Source organism: Pithys albifrons, chromosome 7 (assembly GCF_047495875.1).
Source record: "Pithys albifrons albifrons isolate INPA30051 chromosome 7, PitAlb_v1, whole genome shotgun sequence".
NCBI classification, from domain to species: domain Eukaryota; kingdom Metazoa; phylum Chordata; class Aves; order Passeriformes; family Thamnophilidae; genus Pithys; species Pithys albifrons.
The window spans coordinates 34,629,151-34,652,575 of NC_092464.1; the positions used below are offsets into that span (position 1 = coordinate 34,629,151).

Consider the following 23,425-nt stretch of genomic DNA (forward strand, 5'->3'; position numbering starts at 1 on the left):
CATTTACTCTAGTCCTAGAGCAACGACTGCAAACTGGGCAAACATAAAGATTACATGCAATGTAAAATCTGCATGTGCACATCATTACACAAAAAATCCATGATGTGCTGGGAAAGAGGCCTGTCAAGCTATCATTTTTGTTAATGAAAAGAACAGTTTTGTTCCAAACCAGTCTACTGTATCAGATTTGACAGAACAAGTGTTAACTAAACATCACGCATAAAAGCTTTGATGAGAAAATCTAACACGTTAAACTAAGAAACAGTTCAAGGACAGCAGGAGGCAATTCCAGAACACAGGCGCAACCTATAAAGGCAAACTACCAAAGCTTTTTGATGTTAAGTAAGTAGCAAAATCAGTATACAACAAAGCTTAGAGACAGACTTGTATCAAGTTTAAAAGTTTAATATCCAGGGTCAAAAGTCTCAATTACCTATTCTACTACTACTCTTCTTAGTGAAGAAATCAGTATTAAAGTGTGATTTACTGAAAGCATTATCTAAATTATCACATGGAGGTTTTCTTATTCCCTTAGTACCTGAATTTTTAGTATCTTGGTAATGCTGCATCTCAGATACTCAGACTACAGCAAAACATGTATGTTTGAACTTTGACGAGGTAGAAGGTCAGAGACACTTACTTTGAAAACATACACATTTCTTAAAATGGGTTATGCCCATTAAATGGCCTACGAAAAAGGGCACCAGCTCGAGTGGCACTTGGTAAAACTGTGAATAAATTACTGCAGTAGCGCTTTAAATTCATGACTTTCAGCAGAAAGCATTAAAGTACACATTTAAAAAATACAAAAGTGGGGAGGGGGAATTCCCCCTTACTTAAACTAGAGATTTACGTATGTTTTTGACAATGTTGCATAACATTTGTTAAGTAGGCTACATGATACACATTAATAGCTATTTAAAAATTTATTTAATTGGTGAGATACGATTTTCTAGTTATTTTTCATGGGTATGTGCTTTCTTTTGCCCCTTTATAAAAGAGTATGGAGGGTAAGATTAAACTGGTAATTGGAAATGGAGGAAAGATACGTTTTTAAGGCAAAAGAGCAAAAAAACTCCACAACTTCAAAATTGTAGTTTTTCGTCTTTACTTAGAATACAGCAAGAAAACTTCGCACTGGATACAGAAAATCACATGGATTCTTCTATATATTCTTCTATGCCTGTCCACTGGTATAGAAATTTTTAAACAAATTACTGTGATCTTAGCTGTGGATGAATCCACTGATTCATGAAATAGGAACATAATTCTGTTGCTATCACCTTACCAAAGCAAAAACTGTTCTGCCAATGCCCTGACATGACAACTTTCACACTTTTACCTTTGCAAAAAGAACACAGAATGAAATCACTATAGTTTTTAGGAATATTAGTCGGAATTATAAAATATTATAAATCAAGCCCTAATGGTTAGGGAAAATGAATGAGACAAAAGGAGGAAATGCCTTCTGTACAAATCTTAATAAATTATATATAAATTGCCTATTTTGAGCAGGCTGGGCTGCAATGCCACCTGGTGGCTTAGAAAAAATAACAGGCTGCTGTCTGAACAGTGCTTAATGGCTTGGAAAATATGCAATATTCTTTAAAAATGCCAAATACGGCAACAATGTGTAAGTTAATCATTTGCATTTCTTAGTTAACAAGTTGTTTTTCATTCTGTTGCTCCAAGTGTGCAGTATTTTGAGTTTTAAAGTTCACATGTCAAGATCTAACTTCAAATGGAATTTTACAATTGGTTTCAATTGTAAGTTGAACTTGCCAATGAGTATATTATACCGTAAAGGGTCACACAGATGCACACAGGGTCTAATTTGCACAATAAATGCCTAAAGTTGAATTTTCCACCGTATGACAAAAAATTAAATACAGCAGAAGTCTAAAAGAAGGGTTACTGAAATGCTTTGTAAAATTACACTGTATAATTAATTCCATAGTAACAACGTTTTTATGGTGTGTGTTGGTGACCTTTTATTACCATCAAGTTCACAATGCTGGTGGGCTGCCTTTTAATCCCTCCGCAGACAAAGGCCCTAAATAAACACAGATCCCTTCCTGGGAAAAAGTCCTCTCTGGTTAAATGGTAAGGAAATGAGTAAATCATTAGTAATCTTTAAAGCCAAAGCTATAAACTCAAGTTACCTTAAGTTAAAATGAAAGTGTCCTGCAAGAGTTTCAAAGTTCTGTCACAGATAGAAATCTCCAGCTCTTGACTCCAGACTAGGCGCCAGCTGATAAACAAACAATTTAAGTCAAGAGCTGGAGAATTCCCAGCTTTTTCATTTAATGGCTTTGGCCAAGAGTATTTATTACCTCCAGTTTTATTCTCACTTAGCTCTAAGAGGAAATTTAAACTCATCATTATCTTAAAGCCCCATATGGGCCACAGTCAGCTCACCTGATAGAGCTCCTTTTACTCTGTCTAAATTCTAACTCCCTGCTAGAAGTGATGTAATAGTGTAAACTAATTAAATGTAGTTTTAGGCTGACTTTTTAATAGGCTAAATAAATTTTGTTCAATATGGTTTATATTCCCACTTGGGGCAGTAACAATTCCAAAAAGTTTAACTTTACAGTTTCCAGTCTAAACTACTAGTAGTTTACTCCATAAAGGACAATTGAAACAAACAAACAAACAAACCATCTTCAGAACAAGGGCAGCCAACTGTTAAAAGCAACTGCACTGAAAACTCTTTGCTACAAATTGATTCACTGGCAACAAAACGTACACAGAATTGTGAAAAAGCAGACTGCGTGGCAATTCCAATACTTTAAATAAAACATTTCAGAAATGCAAGGACATATATGAAATTAAAATTTGATGCTTAGTGCTTGTTCAGTTTTTGGAATGAAAATAAGCAAAGCTAAGAAGCAGAAAATTAACTAAGCATCCGTGGGTAAGTCAAGGTGTTGAATGCAGTGAGCAAGTAAGTCCAGGATGGAAATATTTCATTCTAACTCAACAGGAAGACATCATCATCAGGTGGGCTCAGATGCCACTTCTCTCCTTCTTCTTTTGTAAACACATAGAGTAGGAGGAGGTTAGAGTTCTTTAATACATATTCTAATGCTCATTTCACCTCCAAGATTTTTAAATCCACCATGATTTAGATTTAGCACTTGTCACTTCATCCCAAGCAACAAATTACAATAAAGCATATTTTCATGTATATTAACAGTTTAGAAACTTTTCACTTAAATAAATTCCACAAACGTCAGAGATTGAGAACTGTGCTTAGCAAGAAGTCTGACTTTCATTCCTAAAGGGTTAATAGAAGAACATTGTATTCTCCTCCCACCTGGCCCCCTCCCCACAAAATACTTTCCTAACCTGACTTGGCTGAAAAAGCCAATTAATTGTTCCAGTGTCTGCCAAGACTTCTTATTCCTTTAAAAATGTGGACAGTGTTCGAGACAGCTGGCTATTCCAAACCTAGGTAACACTCCTAAATGTGGAAAGAATGAGGGAATATGAATTATGATTAGTATTTTAAATGGATTTGTAATGAAACAGACAGGTATCTTAAACCTATCGTATTTCCAGCATAAAACCCATGTCTTAGATGTCTCTGTTGTCCCACTGAGTATACGTAAGCAGATTAATGCAAACTGCATCAAAATAGTAGAACTGCTTTTTCCACCTGTGTTAGGAACTGAGCGCACAGACACTATGATGCCGTGCAAACACACACACGAAGCAGCCACCAAGTGACAGACAAGAACACTGCTGAGCCTGAGTCACTGCAACGCCTAGAGAAACTAGCCATTTTAGGTCAAGTTAAGGTCATTGCAAAGCAGAGAAACAAAATCTCATGACAGTTGCTTACCAAGTATAAGGCTTAGCACTAAGAAGGGTATTTAAATCTTTATTTACATTTCTACATGAATAAGAGATCTAAAATATACTAAGGAAAGCAAGCAAAGAGACCACAAAACTAATTTTGAAACCCTTCTGCTCATTAGGAAGCTCATACTAAGGAATTGCTCCTGACTGAGCAGCAACAGAGTCAGTGTAAAGAGGAAAGAGAAATTAAACATTTGAATATTATCTGTTACTAATTAAAACACCTATTCATATAAAGCTGTATAATTTTACAGTATTGTAATAACATAAGTTACTCTCTTATATCCTCATATTTTAGAAGGGCAGCAGTTACATTTGTTGGTAGTATTTTCAATATCATCAATTAAATACACCAGATTTATTTTATGTCTTTCCTGTAACTTCAGATTTAAACCACAGGTTTTATTTTTTTAAAATAACTTTGGTTTGAGTTAACAGGAATGTCTGATTGTGATATACTTTGTGCGTTTCTGAAAATCCTTCTAGAGTGAACACATACTAAAACATAGCTAAGTTGTGAGTCAATATTGACAATTTCTAAATCCTGGGGAAAATTACATAAGTTTTCACAAATATATAAAAATGAACACACAAAAAAGAACTATCTGATTGGAGAGGCAAAGTAATGACAGGCTGCACAAATTAGCTCCAGAGTTCTAAGGTATCCAAGTGGTATTGCCCTATGAAAACATATCCTCAGCTTTGGAAGTTCAGATGCAATTGAGGAAACACATGGAGGTGACCAAGCGCAAGTAGATACTTTCCTATTAAGGGCTGTGAGTACAGGTGCACAATCCAGTAACACCTGGCAAAGGTGCAGAGAGTTCAGTGCTTTCAGTAACCTACATGAGCATTAGGAACAGTTAAATTTGTACACTAAAGCCATGTACCAATGAGAGACACACTCCTTTGCAAGTGCAACCCACACCAGGTACTTACAGACAAGTACCTTTCAGCTAATAAACTTTCTCCTCTTCTCTTTTCTCGCCAAAATCTTGTACATTTTGTCACTGTGGTTAAAACTTGATGCTAATAATGCCAAGGTCACAATTTCAATCCCTTGGATGGGCCACTCACTTAGGAATTGGACTCAGTGATCATTGTGGGTCACGTCCAACTTAGAATATTCTGTCACTGAGTAAGAACTTGAACTTAGAAAATGTGTCTCATTTCATCAGCTAGTGTAGAGGATACTCAAGTTGACAGAAAGTAAGGTGATAGACATTTAAGAATGCTTACTCCCAGCTGTGACCTCCTGAGAACAGCAATATATCTACTAAAGTGGATGAAGAACAAAATAAAATGGACATTATTTCTGGAAGGATTAGGAAGCGAGGGACAGAATTTAAAGTGAGTCAGCCACTGTTGTGTTGAAGATACAGAAATAAAGCAGTAATGAAACATAACAACTTGCTAAGGCTAAATACTTAGTACTGCTTCAAGGTCATGTTTGCAGATGTGCTTTGAAAATAACCACAAAATATTTTAACTCAATATGATCTCATTTTCAAGAAGGGCAGAAAGGAGTATAAGTCATTGTGCTAAGATATAATTCCACAGGGTTTAAATAATAAATCAAAAAAGTTAGCTGCTGAAAATAGTGAACAATAAAACCTTGAACTTAGGTGACACCAAATAAAAAAATTCTTTATGTTTAGTTGGGGATGAAGGATATTGCCAAATAAATAAAAGAATCAGCTTATAGCTGCATGAAAAGTCCAGCCAAATCACACCCAGGATGCCAGCTCTACTCAGTGCTTTGAAACCTTGGGAGTTTGAAAGAGAGTAGCTCATTAGTATAAGACAAAGAGATTACCCCACAGACACTTAATAGACACCAAGGACACACCTTTTCATCTTGCACTAACTTTCCACTGAACTGGATGAACTTAAGAATATGCCTAAGTGTTATATGCTAAATTGAAGCTTTATAGATGTACTCTATTAAGGCACTTCTAATCATTTTCTTTGCCATGACTGCATATAGCTTATATTTCTTGATCCTTAGCAATAAAGGGATACCAGTGAAAATGTTATTAAAATGTATTTTGATAGTGATGAACTAATCACATGTCTTGTGATATTTTCTGTTTCTGTAAGCTTCCGTTTCTAGGGCCCAAAGCTGAAAATAGCAGGTTTTAATATATACTAAACTTTTAGTCTTTAGTGCTTTTAAATCTTAGTGCCAACAAACTACCCTAAAACATTCAAGATTTGGAATGCCTGACCTATGAATTCATTAACATCTGGAACTAGGGGGGAAAAAAGCAAGATGGAGAAGTTTCGAGGGCTTCAATGAGATCTAATGTCCTATGGTGCAAAAAGCTGTTGGTATCTTCTGCCATAATTAATTGAACTCGTGTTTCTCTTCTCGCTCTCGCTAACAAAACAGAAAGAAGTGTTTTCATTACTTGTCCAATCACTAATCTGCATGAACTACCTGAGAAAAAAAGATCCCAAAAAGATTACACTAGAAGCTGCCAAACCACATGCTCACTCCCCACTTTTGTTTTCCACAGAGTAGCTTTCTCTTGTAATTCAATAGCAAAGGAAAAAACTAACAAACACTATTGTACTTTACTGCTTCTTGTGTAATGTGGTGAAAGAACTGACTCAGAAACTTGTTTTCTATTTTCAGCTGTATTATTTGGTCTAATAAAAGCTTCTACCTCTATGTACACCATTTCCCTTCTTAGTATTCTTATATCACCAAGAGAACATTGGTACTGTTTTACTATGATTAGTACTGAAACATTATAGATAACTATTATTTTTGTGGCAGGAATTTAATTAGCATAATAAAAGAGTACTATGGCAAGAATTTATGACTAAAAAAAGCATTGAAAGTCCTCTGTGGTTCGGCATTCTGGAGCAAGGGAAAAGAGTAACTCACACCACTTTTAGACTTGGAGAATTACTGCACCCAGGTAGTAATTTACACACATCCCACAAGAAATGGCAGAGCCACAGGAACTGCTGCTCTTAACCACACAGGGTTACATTTGACTGACAAGTGCACTTGGCCTGTCTTTTTCCAATTAAGCTCCATTGGTTTCCTTGGTTGGACTGGCTGGCTTGAGGCTTCTCAACAAAACATCCATTGTATGTTACTTCATCCACTTCCCCCAAAAACCTTTCTCTGCCAGAAGCCAGGGGATACTTCCTCAAAGCATGTCATTGGGCAGGGGCAGGTCAGATGGGGGGATGGGTGAGTGGGGGTGGATGTCTGGCATCTGAGCAGTGACAGCAACCTGAAACAGCATGGGTTTAGTATCTCCCAACACATCCAAGGAAGGGTTAAATCCCTACAAAATAAAATAAAAAGCATCATTTTTCTTTCATTATATAGTCTGACCAAAAAGGCTCTGAAATCAAAATTAAATAGTGTGTTCCCTTCCACTCCCCAACACACACACTCTAAAATAAATAATGGCCAAACTGATTTAAATGAAATTCTGTAGAAGAATTTGTGCTTGGATGAAAATGGCACATTTAAGCCTGAAGCAAAAGTAAAACCACCAAGTTATAAACCTCTCAAAGGCAAGGTTATAATGGAAATGCCAACAGACCCTTAACTATAGCGGAGCTGTTAGGTGCCAACATATAAATAATTCTAGTTTTTGCGGTCACTTACGATAAATTAGATACAGTGCAAGTGGAAACAGTAGGGTTCTGATTCAGTAAACAGTAACAGCCAAGAGTGCATGTTTAGATTTTCAGACAAGTATAGCATACATTTGATGCTGGCTCTGAAATGGAGCCTACAAGGGACATTTGGACTTTTTAAAGTAGTAAGCAAGTCATATTCTGAATTCTTGAGGGCTTGTAAAATAAAAACCTCTTTAACAAGCTTTGCTGCCTACTGTTTCAATCTTCTAAGATTCCTTTACCCCAGTTACCAAAAAACCGTTCCATTCAAGATTGGTGTAATTGTCTACTAAGGGAAACAAAATACCAAGTACACATAATCACATTTAGTGTTAAGAATTGCTAAGCATATTAATACACAAGGGAAAAAAGTGCCAGTGACCAAACACTAACAGATTAACCACCTTTTTCTTTAATAGGTGTGCTAGTTGTTGCACTGCTAATGCAAATGCTTTCCTATAATCCTCTTGTTCTAGAACAGGTATGATGCATTTAGGTGACCAAATATGTTCATTTTGGCCCTGAGGAAAATCTGGGAGGAATTACTGCATTATTGATTCACAGCAGTTAGGCCCCACGTCTGAACATGATTCGTTGAGGCAGTGTGGGATGCTATTAGTGCTGTCTGCAGGAACTTCCATCTTGGATAGGGTGGGAGCCCTCAGAGGCAGCCAAGATTCAGGCTGAGGCTGTTCAGAGGATGCTCTATCTCAGCAACCTTTTCTGCTTGCCAAATTCATATGAGCTTCTTATTTAGTACTTCTTTACCACTGCCCCAGCATCACTCTTAAGTCCCCACTAATATAAATCCTAAGTTGAGTATCTGCAGAAATAGGAAAGCTAGACACACATCTGGTGTACTCTAACTGTATAGCGCTCTATTATGACGTGCTGATAACCTACTGAGAATTCCTTTCTCTAACTGTCTTCCATCTTTTAAAACAGAAAGGAGAACTATTCTTCCTGCATGTGCAACATAAAATACTTTATTCAAGACAAGAAGCATCTAGCTGCCACCAAATACTGCTTTCAGACTACTAACAATTGTAGCAATTCTGGGAAACAGTTTAATCAGAAAAAGTTTGGACATCAGAAATTGATCAAGTTTGAAGAGCTAACTGTGTATAATCATATATAGATTATCTCCAAGTTAGTTTCATAATGAAAAGACAATTTTAAGCAGACTCGAGAAATCTGGCACAAATGAAACACAGGTAGTATACTCCTCAGCCAAGGCTAAAAGTCAACATGACTTTCTCTGTACTCCCCAGTACTAAGAGCCACAAGCCACGCATTCCCACGCTACATTCTCAGAAAGCAATGGAAAGAAATGAAAATGAAATGACAGCAAAAATGTGTATTTCTGACTTTGTGTGGTTAAACTATACAGTTACTGAGTAACTAAGATCTTAGAGTTTGCAACAACTTATATTAAATAAAGCAAATAGCCAATAATTACATGTCAGATTAGTATTCTTGTCAACTTGCCTAGACTTCGAATTAAAAACCTCATTAATTTACCAACAGACAAACAATGTAACAGGATGCTAATCATTATGTGTATTTACTTAAAATATGTAGAGATTTTAATAAAGTGTTACACAGTGTTTCACATTGCCCCCCACCCCCTCATTTTACCGCAAACAACTTTGACATTCTTCCACTACACAGAAAATTAAACAACAATTGCTTACAGAACCAGGAATAGAAACTGAAGGTACGGCATTAGAGTGATATTTCCATGCATTATTCTATTCCTGTCAAGTCTTAAATTCAATTTTAATACTCTTTTTAAATTCTTCTTATGAATAGATACATGTTAAAGCTCTCTAAGGACAAGGAAATTCCATACACTGTGTCCCAGCAAAACTAGAGTGAAAATGATAACCAAGTTTTAAGGGTTAAAACTGTACATCAAATACAGTGCAGTAAGTAATATTTTTTTCCCACTTCAGGTCCTATGTTGTGCTTGGCATGAAGAGAACTGTAGTTAAAAACTACTTCTTCAGCTCTGGAACTGCTTGACTCCCCTTTGTCCTTTGCATTTCAGTAGATTGAAGCAGTGAGCCAACAGGACTAAATACTGTTGGACAAACTGAAAGGTGAACATTTACATAATTTATATGCTGACAGCTGAATTCTAAATGCTTATCAAATGGCAATACTGTTTCCCTTACCCTTTTATTTAATCATAGAAACCATGGGGTTTTTTAAATGTGGGTGAAGGAGGAAGAATTAGGAAAACCTGGTATTTCTATGTGCTCCCTGCAGATTAACCAGGAGGTTAATCCTTCTGCTAAGGACAAAAGATCAAGCTACTGAAATGTCTCACCATGGGCAATACTACACTAAACACTATTTAGAGTAATTTTCAGGTACTTGTTTAAAGAGCAGAGGGAGTACTTTTGCTAGAACATTCTCCCTTTTTCATTAGCACAACTTAAATACTTGTCAAAACGTAAAAATGTCCTCTGCTACAAGACAAATATTCTGCAATGATCCAGTGACTTAGAATGGCTCTGGATCGTCAGATAATATGGTCATAAATAAATGCTATCCTTGCCTAACTCATCATCATGACTTTAAAATTAAACACAAGGAACTCAGAATACTAGCATTATCCAGATGGGGGGCAACAGAAGATCAGCTTTCATTCCTGTTGATCTTGGATTCAGCCATTCAAGGGATCAACAAGTAATTTACCTTCAAAGGCCTGCACTACAAGAGAAGGTTAGCTGTCCCTGTCTGCAAAGTGTACCCCATCTGAGTTTGGGGGTTTTTTTTCACTCCTTTAGTTTTAAGCATTTGAAGGGCCTTCAAAGGAGTCTCTGTCAACAGAGAGCAGTTTGCACAAATGTGCACTTGAGATGTGTCCTAAGGTTCAGATACCTAGTATATTAATGTTTCTTTCCATGGGTTTAAGTGTAAGATCTGCAGATCATCCTTGCTGAATAAGAGACAAAATAAAATATGTAATTCTATGTTGGGCCATGTCTTCAGTGGCCCAATCCATTCAAACAATGTGTTGTGATTTAACCTGCTCACTCACCACTCACCTGCCCCCAGTGGGATGGAGAGGAGAATCATAAAAAAAAGGTAAAATCCATGCATTGACACATAAATAGCTGATAACTGAAATAAAATGTAATAATTATAACAATAGGATCAATAATAATAAATGGTGATGGATACGGAGACAAAAAAAAGACAAGAGAAATAAAACCCAAAAAAGACAAGTGATGCACAACACAGTTGCTCACCACACACTGGCCAATCTCAGCCTGTTCCTGAGCGGCAACCAGCCCCTCCCAGGCAATTTCCCTCAGTTTATAATACTGAACATGACATTCTCGGCAATGGCATATCCCTTTGATCAGTTCAGGTCAGCTGACTATGCTGCTATGCTCACTCCTGGCTTGTCCATCACCTTGTTGACAGAGCATGGGAAACTCCAAGAGTCCTTGTCTTGGAGTAAGCATGAGTTAGCAACAATTAAACATCAGTGTGTTATCAATATTATTATAAAAAACAAACAAACAATCAAATTAAAAAACCCCAGCACTGTACCAACTACTAGAAAGAATTCTATCCCAGCTAAAACCAGGACTGGAAGTCAGGTTTCTATGGCCTTTTTGTTTTTTTTAAACAACAAGAGTTCTACACACAGACTGGAAAAATCTGTTTGAGGCAACACTGAATTGCAAGTCCAACTGCTTTGTATAAGGATTCAGAGTAAGTTGCATTTTCTCCAGTGGCTGGTGCCTGGTGGGACTGTCCCCACACTGACAGCTGCTGTGCAGGCACAGTGTACTCCCAGTCCTACTCTGTGCAGTGCCTTCCAGTTTGCAGCTCCTGTGCCAGTGTGCACAGTGCCAGGCTAAGTACTGACACCTGCACCATTCACATCTAGCATAGTACAGAATTAGGACTCAGGGAGAGTCAGGGGAGTATTAAGGTCTGGTGCTTATCATCCCCACTGTCCCAAGCACAGGAGTCAGGCTAGGTTTTTTTTACTAAATGAAAAATACATTTGAACCTGAGACTTTGAATATGAGACTAAGTTAAAAGAGCAAGAAAGAGAGAAAAAGAAATCCATGAATGTTTAAAATCAAAACAAACTTTGTAGAAAGCTTCAAAGTCATCACTTAATTCCAGAAACATTCTGAAACACCACCTGCAACTCCTTAACTTTAAACATTCTCTAGAAGAAGCAATCAAAATTTTAAAAATTAAATGTAACTTTTATTCCCTAGGATTTATGACAGGCTGACATTTGAAGATCTTCCTTACTCTGAATTTCTCAGAACACTTGACAGGATGAGCTAGATACCAGTATTAAAGTAACCACAAGCAAACAGAGCAGTTATTAGGAATGTGGTAACAGCTCACGTACAGATGTGGATATTAGAACCATTTTAAGGAAAGAAGGAATGTTGGCTTTAATTCTGCAGTTATTCCTCACTCTTTTTCAAAGAGTGCCACAGGGATTTCTAACTTCCATCTGGACAGTTTTCCTTTAACTGTTTTTGAACACCATGTGTGAGAACACAACAGAATTGTAGACATAAGAGATGGAAAAGACCGATTAGATCATGCAGCCATCCTCCTGCCAGTTGCAGATTTTTCCCTACAGAATAGTTCCTAGCATTTTGCCCAGTACAGTTTAAAGCATGTCAAGATACTTGGCTTCAACCATCTCCTTTGGAAATTATTCCACAGTGTATGAAGAATGTTGTTAGGATGTTTTTCCTGGTAGACACAGCACACATTTTTTTTCCTTAATGATTTCCAGCCTATTATTCCTGGTTATATCCCACTGGGTCAGCCTGAATAATTCATCTTTACACCTTCAAATAAATGGAGACAGATACGTTTCCTTGCACATCGGTCATTATTTGGCAAAACTACGCACGCTGTTATTGCCAAAATATGTGATATACTTTGATAATCAGTTATTCCACCCTTTTAGTCATTGTAGGATAATTGTCTCCAGTTAAATAATACTCTCAAAAATCTGTTTATTCTTCCTTACCTTCTTGTACCTTTTACATTCTTTATCAAATAAAAGGCATAATAGACTTACAGAATAAAAATAGCCTTGCAAAGTCAACACATCAGTAAATGTAACATCCAACTCTTCTGTAACAGCAGCTGCTGCCAACATCATGATTTCTGCACAGGGTTTATACTTCTTCCCTCCCAAGTGCCAATGTGAAAGATTTTCATTCCTTTCCATCTTCTATCCAAAAAAAGAGGACTATTAAACTAGCTTTATTTTGACAAACATAAGTATTTTTAAATACTTCAAATCATAGGTTATTAGAAATCAGAAGCTTTGTAAGTATCTCAGATTTCAAAATATTTCATTCTTATTTCAGCTTCCTTAAATCAGTTCACTCAATTCTTCCCCTCATCATCAGTTACTTCCTGCATTACTTTTCCCTTATTTATATTTCAGAATAACTCAGTAACATTTCTTATACTACCTTTAATATTAAAGTTGTACCTTGTCATTTCTACTAACATACCTAGATCAAAGAGTTCAGAGAAAATGAATATGACCAGATGCATTCAGCAAAAAATGTGAACAGGGAAGTTAAGAAACATGTCAGGAAAGAAAAGATTATTCAAGACAGGCAATGACTGAGAAAGAGCACAGGAAGTGAGGTGAAAGTGCTATGCCCAGTACCAGGAGCACAGAGAATGTTGTGGCCCTTCTGTGGACACATATTTAGGCTTTAAAAGTAAAGCATAATAGCATAAAACCAGAAATAACAATGGAGTAAATATTGCTATCCCTTTAGCTCTTTTCCTTGCCAACAAGAACACCCTGCCATTGATAGGGGATTAGATCAGAATTATTAGTTCTAAATTCATGAACCTATTTGTGATGGTATTTCAAGGATCCTAACACAGCCAATCATAGCATTAGCAGGCAAAAAACCAAAAATGAAAAAAAGCTCTATAAAATTAATTCCTTATTTTATGCCTTCTGTTTATTAAAAAAAGTATATAATGTCTCAAATTAGAGACATTGAATGAACCCACCAAATTATTCTGCTCCCATGAACTCCTAAGGTTGCATTTCTCTAAAAGTGCCCCAAACAAAACAGACAGAACCTAGTGAAGCCAGTTAAAAAGGAGCTCAGCAAAGGCTCTCCAACAAAGACGGGTCCATCAAACCAGCTTTATTCTGGCAAAGATACTGACTATGCATCTTTATTAAAACAGAATTTACAAGCTAAAAGATGCAATATTTGAACCACTCATTATTAATTTTTATTATTTAGTCTAGTCTTAAAACATCCTTCAAATCATCTTTGCAAGCATTAGTGTGCACAGTCTTGCATCCTCTGCTTCCCTTGGAAAAGACACTGCACTAAGCTACCAACATTCGAGTAGGAGAAACACATTCACTAATTATTCTGTTTGGTCTATTTAAATCTGTGCTGTCACTCTGATCCTGTCATTGAAATAATGAAACATATTGCCTTTCTAGAGAAATCAAAGATCTCACAGTATTTCTAATAATTCTTTTACTTCCTTCTGTTTCAAGTAGAGATCTGTCCATACAGGGAGTAAGTCTGCAACTCCTCCTTCAAGAACTCACCTTATACTTTACATTACCAGTGAGCTGAAGTCTCAACTTGTCAGTGTTACTACTAATATTTTTTCCATCACTTAACAGCTAGCTGGAGCTTATGGATACAGTACTGTAAGATGAAACAGTTTGAAATGACAGTTGGAATAGAAACTCCAACCTCTCACCTCCAACCCACATTTCCTAAAAAGAAATATATATTATTCTATTGTTTTTTACCATTTTAGCATGACTATAGTCCTCTACATGACAGCTGTTATTAACAATTAGCTGTCTGTCTTTTTTAATGATGACTATCTTGGCTAAGATACACAGCGAAGGGGAAGATCTCCTTAAGTTTCATTACTGGATCTGAAAGAACCATATTTACAAAAGAATTGAAAACATTTCCTTCGTACCTCCCAAACCAGAAAAGCAAATTAAGCTGTCACATCTTTTTGTGAATTTAAAGCAGAATGCAGTACAATGTACTTTGAGCAGATTTGGAGCTAATATAATTGGGTGGGGGTTTTTTAGCAGTTAAATGCCACCCTGACTCCCGATCCTGTCAGATCTTGGGAGCTCAGCAGGATCAGCCCCGGTTAGTACTTGGATTGGAGACCTCCTGCGAATACTGGGGATTGTAGGTTCTAGTCCTGAGGACTTCACTGTCACCATCCAAGCTCGCTTGGCCGTGGCAGATGAACGTGAGGAGTTAAAGGGTGGGGCCAGTTCTGCGCACGCTGTGCCTCACCTAAAAAATCCACTGCACAGGCTCAAGGGGCACACCCACATGGGTAGAGCCCTTCCCAAATCTTTGTTCACAAAGCCTAGCCATGATGATGATGATAATTGAGTCAGTGAAAGAGGAAAAAAGTTGTAAAGGTAGTATCTGAGAACTAACAATGCTTACACTGAAGAAAGCATCACATCAGAAATAAAAAAAGTTTCACCCACTGTACTTCAGGCAATGCATATTTTGTATACTGAGTTAAAGACAGAACTATTATAGCAGCATCAAAAAGCCACTAGTAAAGTTTGCTCTTGATTGCAAGGTGATAATCTGTATCATACTTCTACTGAAATCAGTGGAAGGACAAACTTGACACAATTTTTGAAGGCTAAATTTAGATCCTGTACTTAGTCAGTAGTGTCTTGTCCCAACAGAAGTCAGTTTTAAATATACTTCGGTGGTAATGTGTGCTTTAAAAGCCTCTTATACATATAAAATGTAGAATCCAATCTTCACAAAGAAATAAATTTACTCCTCTAGATTAAAAAAAAGTATTAAATAAACACAGATTTTGAAGGTGTTTCCTATATGTCACATGCTCACAAAGATGTCATAAATCAGGGCAGCACAAGGAACCAAGACACAACTTTCTCATGTGGACCTTCAAGAGATCCTAATCCCAGGGTAAAGCGATTGCTCTTGCTAGACAGCATTAGCAACATAATCTGTATGCAAATACTGGGATGAGAAGTATTCTCTAAAGTCACTTAATACTAAATAATACTATAGTAACTTGGTGCATCAACTTCCACTTAACCGGTCCTAACTGTAATCTGCAAGGAAATGCCGTAGGGCCAATCCTAAGAAGAAGACAGCACTACTGCCTTGGCATGCAGGCACATCCAAAAAGGATCAAGAGAACCTTTCAGGGGTAAGGCTGCAACCGGGCCACTAAAATCTGGACCCAATGCTATGCCCAAAGATTCTTCATTTGCAATGTCAGGATAGGATTAAAATCACCACTATTTCTCACTAAGGTTTATAGACCAAGAAATTTCTAAAATATTATTCAGTTTGTGACATAACTTGTTCACAGTGCAGATGAACATTAACATCCACCAGGCAACACCCAAATACCTAAAAACACAAAGTGGAGTTGTCTGCCAGTAACAGCTAGTAAACAGACAGTTCTAAAGGGGACAGTTCAGGCATGCTGTTTTCTCTTCCTCTTCACTGCATCCCACAAACACCCTCCTTCACACTCCTGCCAAGTCTATTGCATTGCACTGCAACAGGATAATGCCTGCCAATTTCCAGAGAGCCAGGCATACTTCTCCACTTAGTCTTTTGTCTGATGGCCAACAATGCAGTCAGGACATATGAAAATACCCCAAAGACTTGATGTGTTAGGGGTGGAAAGATGGAAATAACAAAGCATAACATTAAAGGTTTTTTCCAATAGATTTAACTTCACATTTCTAGCAACTGCCCACTTTAAAGAAGATTTGTGAGTGCTCCTTGGCATTCAGAAACATATTAAGTACTAGAAAACCAAGTCTCAATTCTTTCCCCCTCCTTCAGAGTATCACTCAATCTGTAGCTGACACTAAACACCAAGTTATTTATTTTCAGATAAACCACTAACACCAAAAAAGCCATCTAAATTCATACTAGTGAACTATATGTTATCATATTAACTCAGTCTTGGCCTTACCATTTTCTCAAGGAACAAACTCCCCCAAACAGCTAGGGTTGTTTTGGAATTAAACTTTTTTTTGAAAGTTTGAGCATAGTCAGCCTTACAGCAAACACTTACGCGTAAAAACAGATTCAAGACTTTTCTAAAAGGTAAGTAATTCCCTCAGGTAAATAACAAATTTCACAGATAGGGACTGAGGAGAACAACACAGACAATGTCAGAATTGCCCAACTGATAAGCAGAAGGCCATGCTGTGTTTAAAAAAGTATCAGATAGATATATAATCCACCGACAATATACTTTTTCTGTGGTTTTTATTCCCAGGCTGACAAATTAGCCAACTTCATAAAACAGAACTAATATTTTGGCTGGGAAGCAAGAATCTTGTCCTCTCCATTATATTCTTAAACATCGCCTACCTGGATCTTCCCACTTTCTGTTCACAACAGAATGTGGACAGAAATTTTGGCTTCTAGTATGCAGCCAAATCCTGCCTTAATTATCAGTTGAAAATTTAAAAGATGGTTAGTTATTGCTCCTCACCCATACTCATCAGGAAAATACAGAATTCTCACAATGTCACTTACATTAATTTTTAGTGAGGATTGTAAAAACCTCAAGATTTTCCCACATAAAATGGGGTTTCCTCACATTCTGATTCTAGATGTTTTAGAGAAGAATTTAACAACAGTAACAATCAGCTATGGCTTTGTTCTCAAAACATTAAGTTCATGTTTCTGCTCTGTCCACAAATAGAAGACTTCCCTGTTCTGTATTACTTCTTACAAGAGGTTAAATACTCAAGAGATAATAGCTAGCAACTTTCAAGAATAAACAAATATGACCCACATTCTTCAACTGTTATTAAAACCAGACAAACAAAAGCTGTTTTCTCTTGATAAAGAAATTCTATATTCCCCTCTTTATTCTCTCCTTTTTAGTTAATGAAAAAGCAGCAGAATTGCTTAATGACAACCAGGTTTTCCACCATAGCAGATGGAAGGCTGAAGAGACATGAATACCTGCAACTTTAAGAAAGACGTTGAAAAATTAAAAGGGCCAACAAAAAACAGAATACTGTACATATAGCAAAAAAAAGCAACTTGTAGCAACAAGGGTACAAACTGGTGACTGAGATTGCAAAGAAAGAGACAAGATGTCCAATATGAGGTAAATGGTTAATGAAGACTTACCTCCAGAAACTGGGGCATCCATGAAAACAGCTCCCATTTTTTCAACAGCTTTGGCTAATTCTTTTGAAACTGCTGGGTCAATAGTACTGGAATCTATTAGCAATGAGCCTTTCTTCACTTTCCTAAAATAAAGATGATTTGTTATTGCTGTTGTTGTTATTATTACGTATTTGTTTCACAAGACAACCATGGTACTGGTTTTCTTCAGCATGATAAATGGACAGGCATTTTTTGGTATCCACATAAACACAAAGTTTTAAACCCTACTGAGCAAGACCTGCTCAGTATTTATACTGCTGACTATGTAAACCACACAGTTTTGAATCACTCAAAGCACAATAAAAACTGAACACATAAAAGGATGTTCTTCCTAAACACTATAACAAAAAAATTACACAAGAAGGGTGCACTAGGAAAACCTACCATGATACAAGTCTGAACAGAATATCATACACAGATCATCTAAGATGCATTCCAAGCAACAGAACTATATGGCAGTAGAGTACAAAATTTAATATATAACAATACAATGTTCTTTGTATATATACACAACATCTGAAGTTCTTAGCAGAATAGTCTGATTGCATTATTTTAATCATTGTTACTATTCATTCCACATAAAGATTGTAACTAAGACCCACAGATTTTAAGTGAAGCATTGAGAAAAATGTTGTTCTCCCACTGATAGCTAGTAAACTTGGGCAGAAGAACTGTATCCTAAAATGTAGAATGCAGTAAGTTGTACATGTGTTTAAAAAAATACAACTGAATTTTTAATGCCATCCATAACAAAAAAGTTGATTTTTTTTTATCTCTCCTTCCATTGAATTGCACCATGATTTCAAGTCTGCTTGACCAGCATTCACCACAAAATCAATCAATAAAATTTTTGGTCACAAAATGGTGGCCCATTTAAAGCTACACATGACAGATGAAGAGCTTCCCTGTACCTTGTGTGCTATTGGCAGTACAGTGAATTTCAATTAACTGAACTACTTAGATTGCTGGAAATAGTCTCTCAATATACACATGCAGTTGTGGACCCCACTGGAGCTCCAGACTCAAACAGAGCTCCATACACAAAACTTGTCCATTTTTGTGGGAGGGATGACCTGCTGTGGATAGTTTGAACACATGCAATGAAACCCAGACTGCATATGAAGTACTCCATCCTCTCCCCCTATGTGCAGAACAAAGAGCAGTAGAGGCTCCTTGGTAACACAGCGGGATGACTAAGTTAACTCTTAAACACTTCATGGTATCAATGTTTTCTTCAGTAAAGCTTAAAAAGCTTTAGAAAATTAAGGTCAAACCAGCCAGCAAGGACCAAGTCCTGAGTGTCACTCAGAGGGACAACCACTACTGCCAAATTACACTTCTCTATCTTAATAGAAGGGTGAGAAACTGCAGCAGCATAGGACTACTTTCCACATCCTCTGTTCCCCACAGGATTTTCCACACCTATGTACTCAAAAGATTAATTGGCTGTACTATGCCAGTAAGCACTGCCAATCATTCTTCAAACCACTGCCATCCTGGGTACAGCTCTCCCACAGCTGTTTGTCTAGCTTTGTGGGACTGATCCAATTACCTGTCTTCCCTGAAGGGTCTACTAAACTATGCATACTTAGATCCTACTTTGTGAGGAATTAAACTACAGACAGTAAGGGAAGGAAACAACTATTATGACTATATAGCAAGAAAAACAGAAATCCCTCCCCTCTACTTCATTTTCTTATCAATGCATCTTAATATTGTACAATCAATACCTAAAAAGACACGATCAGATTGTGACAATCGACTGTACTTCCGTCTTCTGTATGTTTCTTTATTTACATTATTAACCTGAATAGCTGTAAGATGCTACACGATCCCCAGGTGTATCCAGCAGCTTCAGTCAGCCTGCCAGGAGCAATGCACATGTGGCCAGAACAGACTTTTAAATACTATTTATTTTTTCACTTGGCAAGTTCAAAAACTCTGAGCAAAAGATTCCTGCAAAATATGCATTTAAGGCTCAGTGTAAATCCCTCTACAAAACTTAAAAACCACTGTTTCACATTAAACAGACTTGTTAGGTATTTTCTTGTGTAATAAACAGACAAGTAAAAGTAAAAATCATATAAAGTTTTGTCAGCTTTCTACATTAATATACACAATGACATCTCATCAGAATATTTAATTTATAGGATTCCAAGTAAAAGAAAAAATGAGAAAATAATTGTGACCAGCAAATATTGCAGTTATACTTGTGTGTAGTACATCACATTAGGGTCAAGACACATGCAAATGGAAAGGCAGGTAACAGTCAAATTGCCTCAAATGCACATAAATTATTATTGTACTGAAAATACAATTAAGACTTCAGCCAAAAGCCATTCAAAAGTAAGCACTGTATAAGAGAACTCATATAATTAGAAATATCAATAGTCACAGAACAGAGAACATCGAATTAGGTGCCTTGAAGGCACAGCAAGAGTTACAGCAACAGTGATCATCTGACAAACAACACGATAAAGCCTTGAGTAGGAGTGGGAATTCTCCAAACTGCAAAAAAGTTCTTACTTTAGAATTCCATTTGCTCCTGTGTAAACTTCTCTCACATTGGGACTAGAAGGCAGCATGGTAATAATTCTGTCTGCTCTTTCTGCTACATCTGCTGGGGATTCTGTTACCTTTTGAAGGAGAAAAAAAAAAGTAAGCTTACACTTCCTGAAAAAGAGATGTCAGATGTGTTTGCTGAGTTTGTTTTCAGTATTCATTGGTCACAACTAAGGTAGGTAAAAAATTAAAACACAAGAAAAACTGCTCTCCTAATTAAAATGTTGGTTAATTGGATCCAGTAATAGAAAAAAAAACATGAAGAGAATTTGCTATCAGGGAAGTTCCTCCACATCGTTCAAGAGGGATGCTTGCATCCCATCAACCCATACCTGAATCTTCAATTCCCTAAAAACTATGCATCTACACAAAATATTCTCTACAGTGTTTTAAGGAGGAAAACCAGGAAGGATTACAAAAAATCTCACTTTTTTCCTTAAAAACAAAATCAGACAAACTAACTGCTGTTTCTCACAGTATTACAATTGCCATTTTCTAAAAGGGAAAATTATCAGCTCAAGCATTCTTCACAAAAAAAGACCTGAAAGATTTTCAAAATATAGTACTAGGTATTGGTTGTTAAATAAACATACCTAACTTTAAAGGTATGTTACCTTTCCCAGGTGACTTTCAGAGGCAGGCAGTATGGTATTTAAGATACATCCACAACAAATGAAATATTGACAGCTAAAGCTGAGATGCATTTAGAAGGCATTTACCACTAAGACTTTTGTCCAGTACTGGTTTGAAATAGGTAATTTCTTTTAAAAATTCATTGTTAATGTATTCATAGCTAAGAGAAAACAGCAACAAAAAATTGAGATGATTCTTTTATCTTTAGCCCACATGGATCAAAACTGATTTTAATCATTCAGGTAATTTTACTGAAAAGACTTAAATTCTAAGCAGGAAGCTAGATGAGCAGAAAGTAGATTTTGTTTGTGAATAGGACTTGTAATATTTATTTTCCAGCTATTGTTCCTGAATGATGAGAAGCAACTTTAGTATGTCAGTGATCTGTTCTGCTACATGTTATATACCTTGAGGGTTTTTTTAACTTTAAGAAATACCTTGAACAAAATTTTACATGCATTTCTTACTCAGTATAAAAAAATCAGAATTTCCAAATCATGTGACTTAAGGGATAAAGAAACTGCAGCTGAACTGCTACCCTAAATTATGGATGCTTTCCATAGTGCAGATAAATCAACAAATTGTTGAGCTCATTTCACTATTCCTATCTATTTTCAACTACAGGTATTTGTTGTAATTTTTTTTAGTTTTGACACTAACGGTCTCAATGTATTCTCTTTTTATATATACTGCATCTATAAGGTCTCAGAATCAAAAAAAAAAACATGTGATGCACCTATTTGTAAGGAATGTTGAATAAGGACTTCTGGGATACAGCATGAGAAAGTTCTTGATTTGTATGTTTAAGTAGAAGAATGTAAGAGTATATAGTCACTGAACAAAGCTCTTAGAGGGAAAAGGTACAGAAATTGGCATAGATTGGACTTAGAAACATGCACATTTCTATTTGAAAGAGTAAGTTAATACTGCACAAAACATCTGGCATATTACACAGTTAAAAAGGAAACATGCTCTAGTCTGAAGAACAAAGGTTAGAAGGAATAAATGAGGCAGTTATAAGAGCAAAACTTCTCTACTTGATTAGTTAATTTTATGACTTGCCTCCATGGAGACAAGAGAGTCTATCTCTTTATACAGGAGTATGACACCTTTGTCTTTAGTTCTGAGTATCTCTGGTTTGGTTCAGAGGAGAGGAGAGGAAGTGTGTAACTGGAACTCAGTGGCCTGTTTGCATCTTTCAACCAGAGGTTGAAAAACATACTGTATTAGGTACACTACTGAAAAACTACATCAGCCTCAAATTTCTACTTGGCTATGTAGACAGAATACAGCTGGGTTTTGGTTACAGTTTTAAACAATTCTTAAGGAACACAGATACGTAGAAGACATAGTAAAGAAGTCACCCACACAGATATTCGTTTATTCCATGCATGTCTTTCAAAATAGTAACATGCCTTTTACATGAAGGAAATGAGATTAAAAACACACAGATAAGACACTACTTTCACAACCATACAAAGAAAAATCCTTCTGCTATCTTGAAGTAAGTAGCAAAACAAAGTGGGAATTAAAAGTACGAATTGTCACTCTTGGCTTTTTGATAGTGTTAACAAATATGAATTACATTTTCTGATGAAATCTACCTACCTAGTTCAATAAGCAGCACACAAAAATTTTATTTTATTTGGGACTTTGTTATAGTTTGGGCTGGCAAAATGCCAACTGCCTGGTACCCAGTCAAAAAGTCCACTCCCAGAGCAGGAGAGTGAGGGAAAACAGCAGAAACAAGGCTTTAAACACAGTGAGGTTTTTATATTTATACAGAGAAGAGGAGAGCTTAACACAGAATATGAAATAGCACATGGTGACAGGAAACAACAACAGGCTCACCGAGGTCGCCCCAGCTAACAGGTGAAACTCCGAACCAACCAAACCCCCTCCCCAAAGGAAACCTCCCAGCAAGAGGGAAAGAGGAATTAACAGGAATATGCTCACGTCCCCGGCTAAGCAGACGTGCCGACCGGCAGGAGGGCCTGATATCAGCAGTCAGGGAGCGGGAACCGTCCTGGTCAGAAGCAGGGACCAAAGAGAGCCGAGCCTCCTCCCACCTTGCTTGTTATACTCCCCGACACTTCCTGATGATGTCAGATGATGTGAAATACCTCTATGGCTGCTTAAGTCAGATGATGCCTGTCCCCTCTAATCTGTGTCACAACCTTTGAGGCCTGCTAAAAACTGAGGCCTAAATGGGGACCTATGCTGACTAAAGCCAAAACTACTACAGACTTCCTGTTTCAGAAATAAAGCTGAATGATTTGAAAGTTATTGCAAAGCATTAAGCATTTGATGTCATTAAGAATATGGGCGTAACCTTGAAAAATACACAAAATAATAACTGTTGATTACCAGTATAGGCCATTCTGGGTCAGAGAAGCAGCCCAGCAAGTTCTGTGTATTTTCTGCTTAGTTCAAGCAAACTTTTGCAGTATGCAGTACGCAAGTGGATAGAGGAA

The 23,425-nt window shown here is 36.8% G+C and overlaps 1 protein-coding gene across 1 annotated transcript in view; it reads right to left on the reverse strand.

Moving 5' to 3' along the window:
- Window positions 1-23,425, reverse strand: part of HIBADH (3-hydroxyisobutyrate dehydrogenase) — an 87,587-nt gene that overhangs the window by 54,344 nt on the left and 9,818 nt on the right. Inside the window, exons 3-4 of the mRNA XM_071560998.1 lie at window positions 20,283-20,392; window positions 17,718-17,839 (exon numbers count right to left, since the gene is read on the reverse strand). Of these exons, the coding sequence (XP_071417099.1) occupies window positions 17,718-17,839; window positions 20,283-20,392 (232 nt within the window). The remainder of the gene's footprint in view (window positions 1-17,717; window positions 17,840-20,282; window positions 20,393-23,425) is intronic.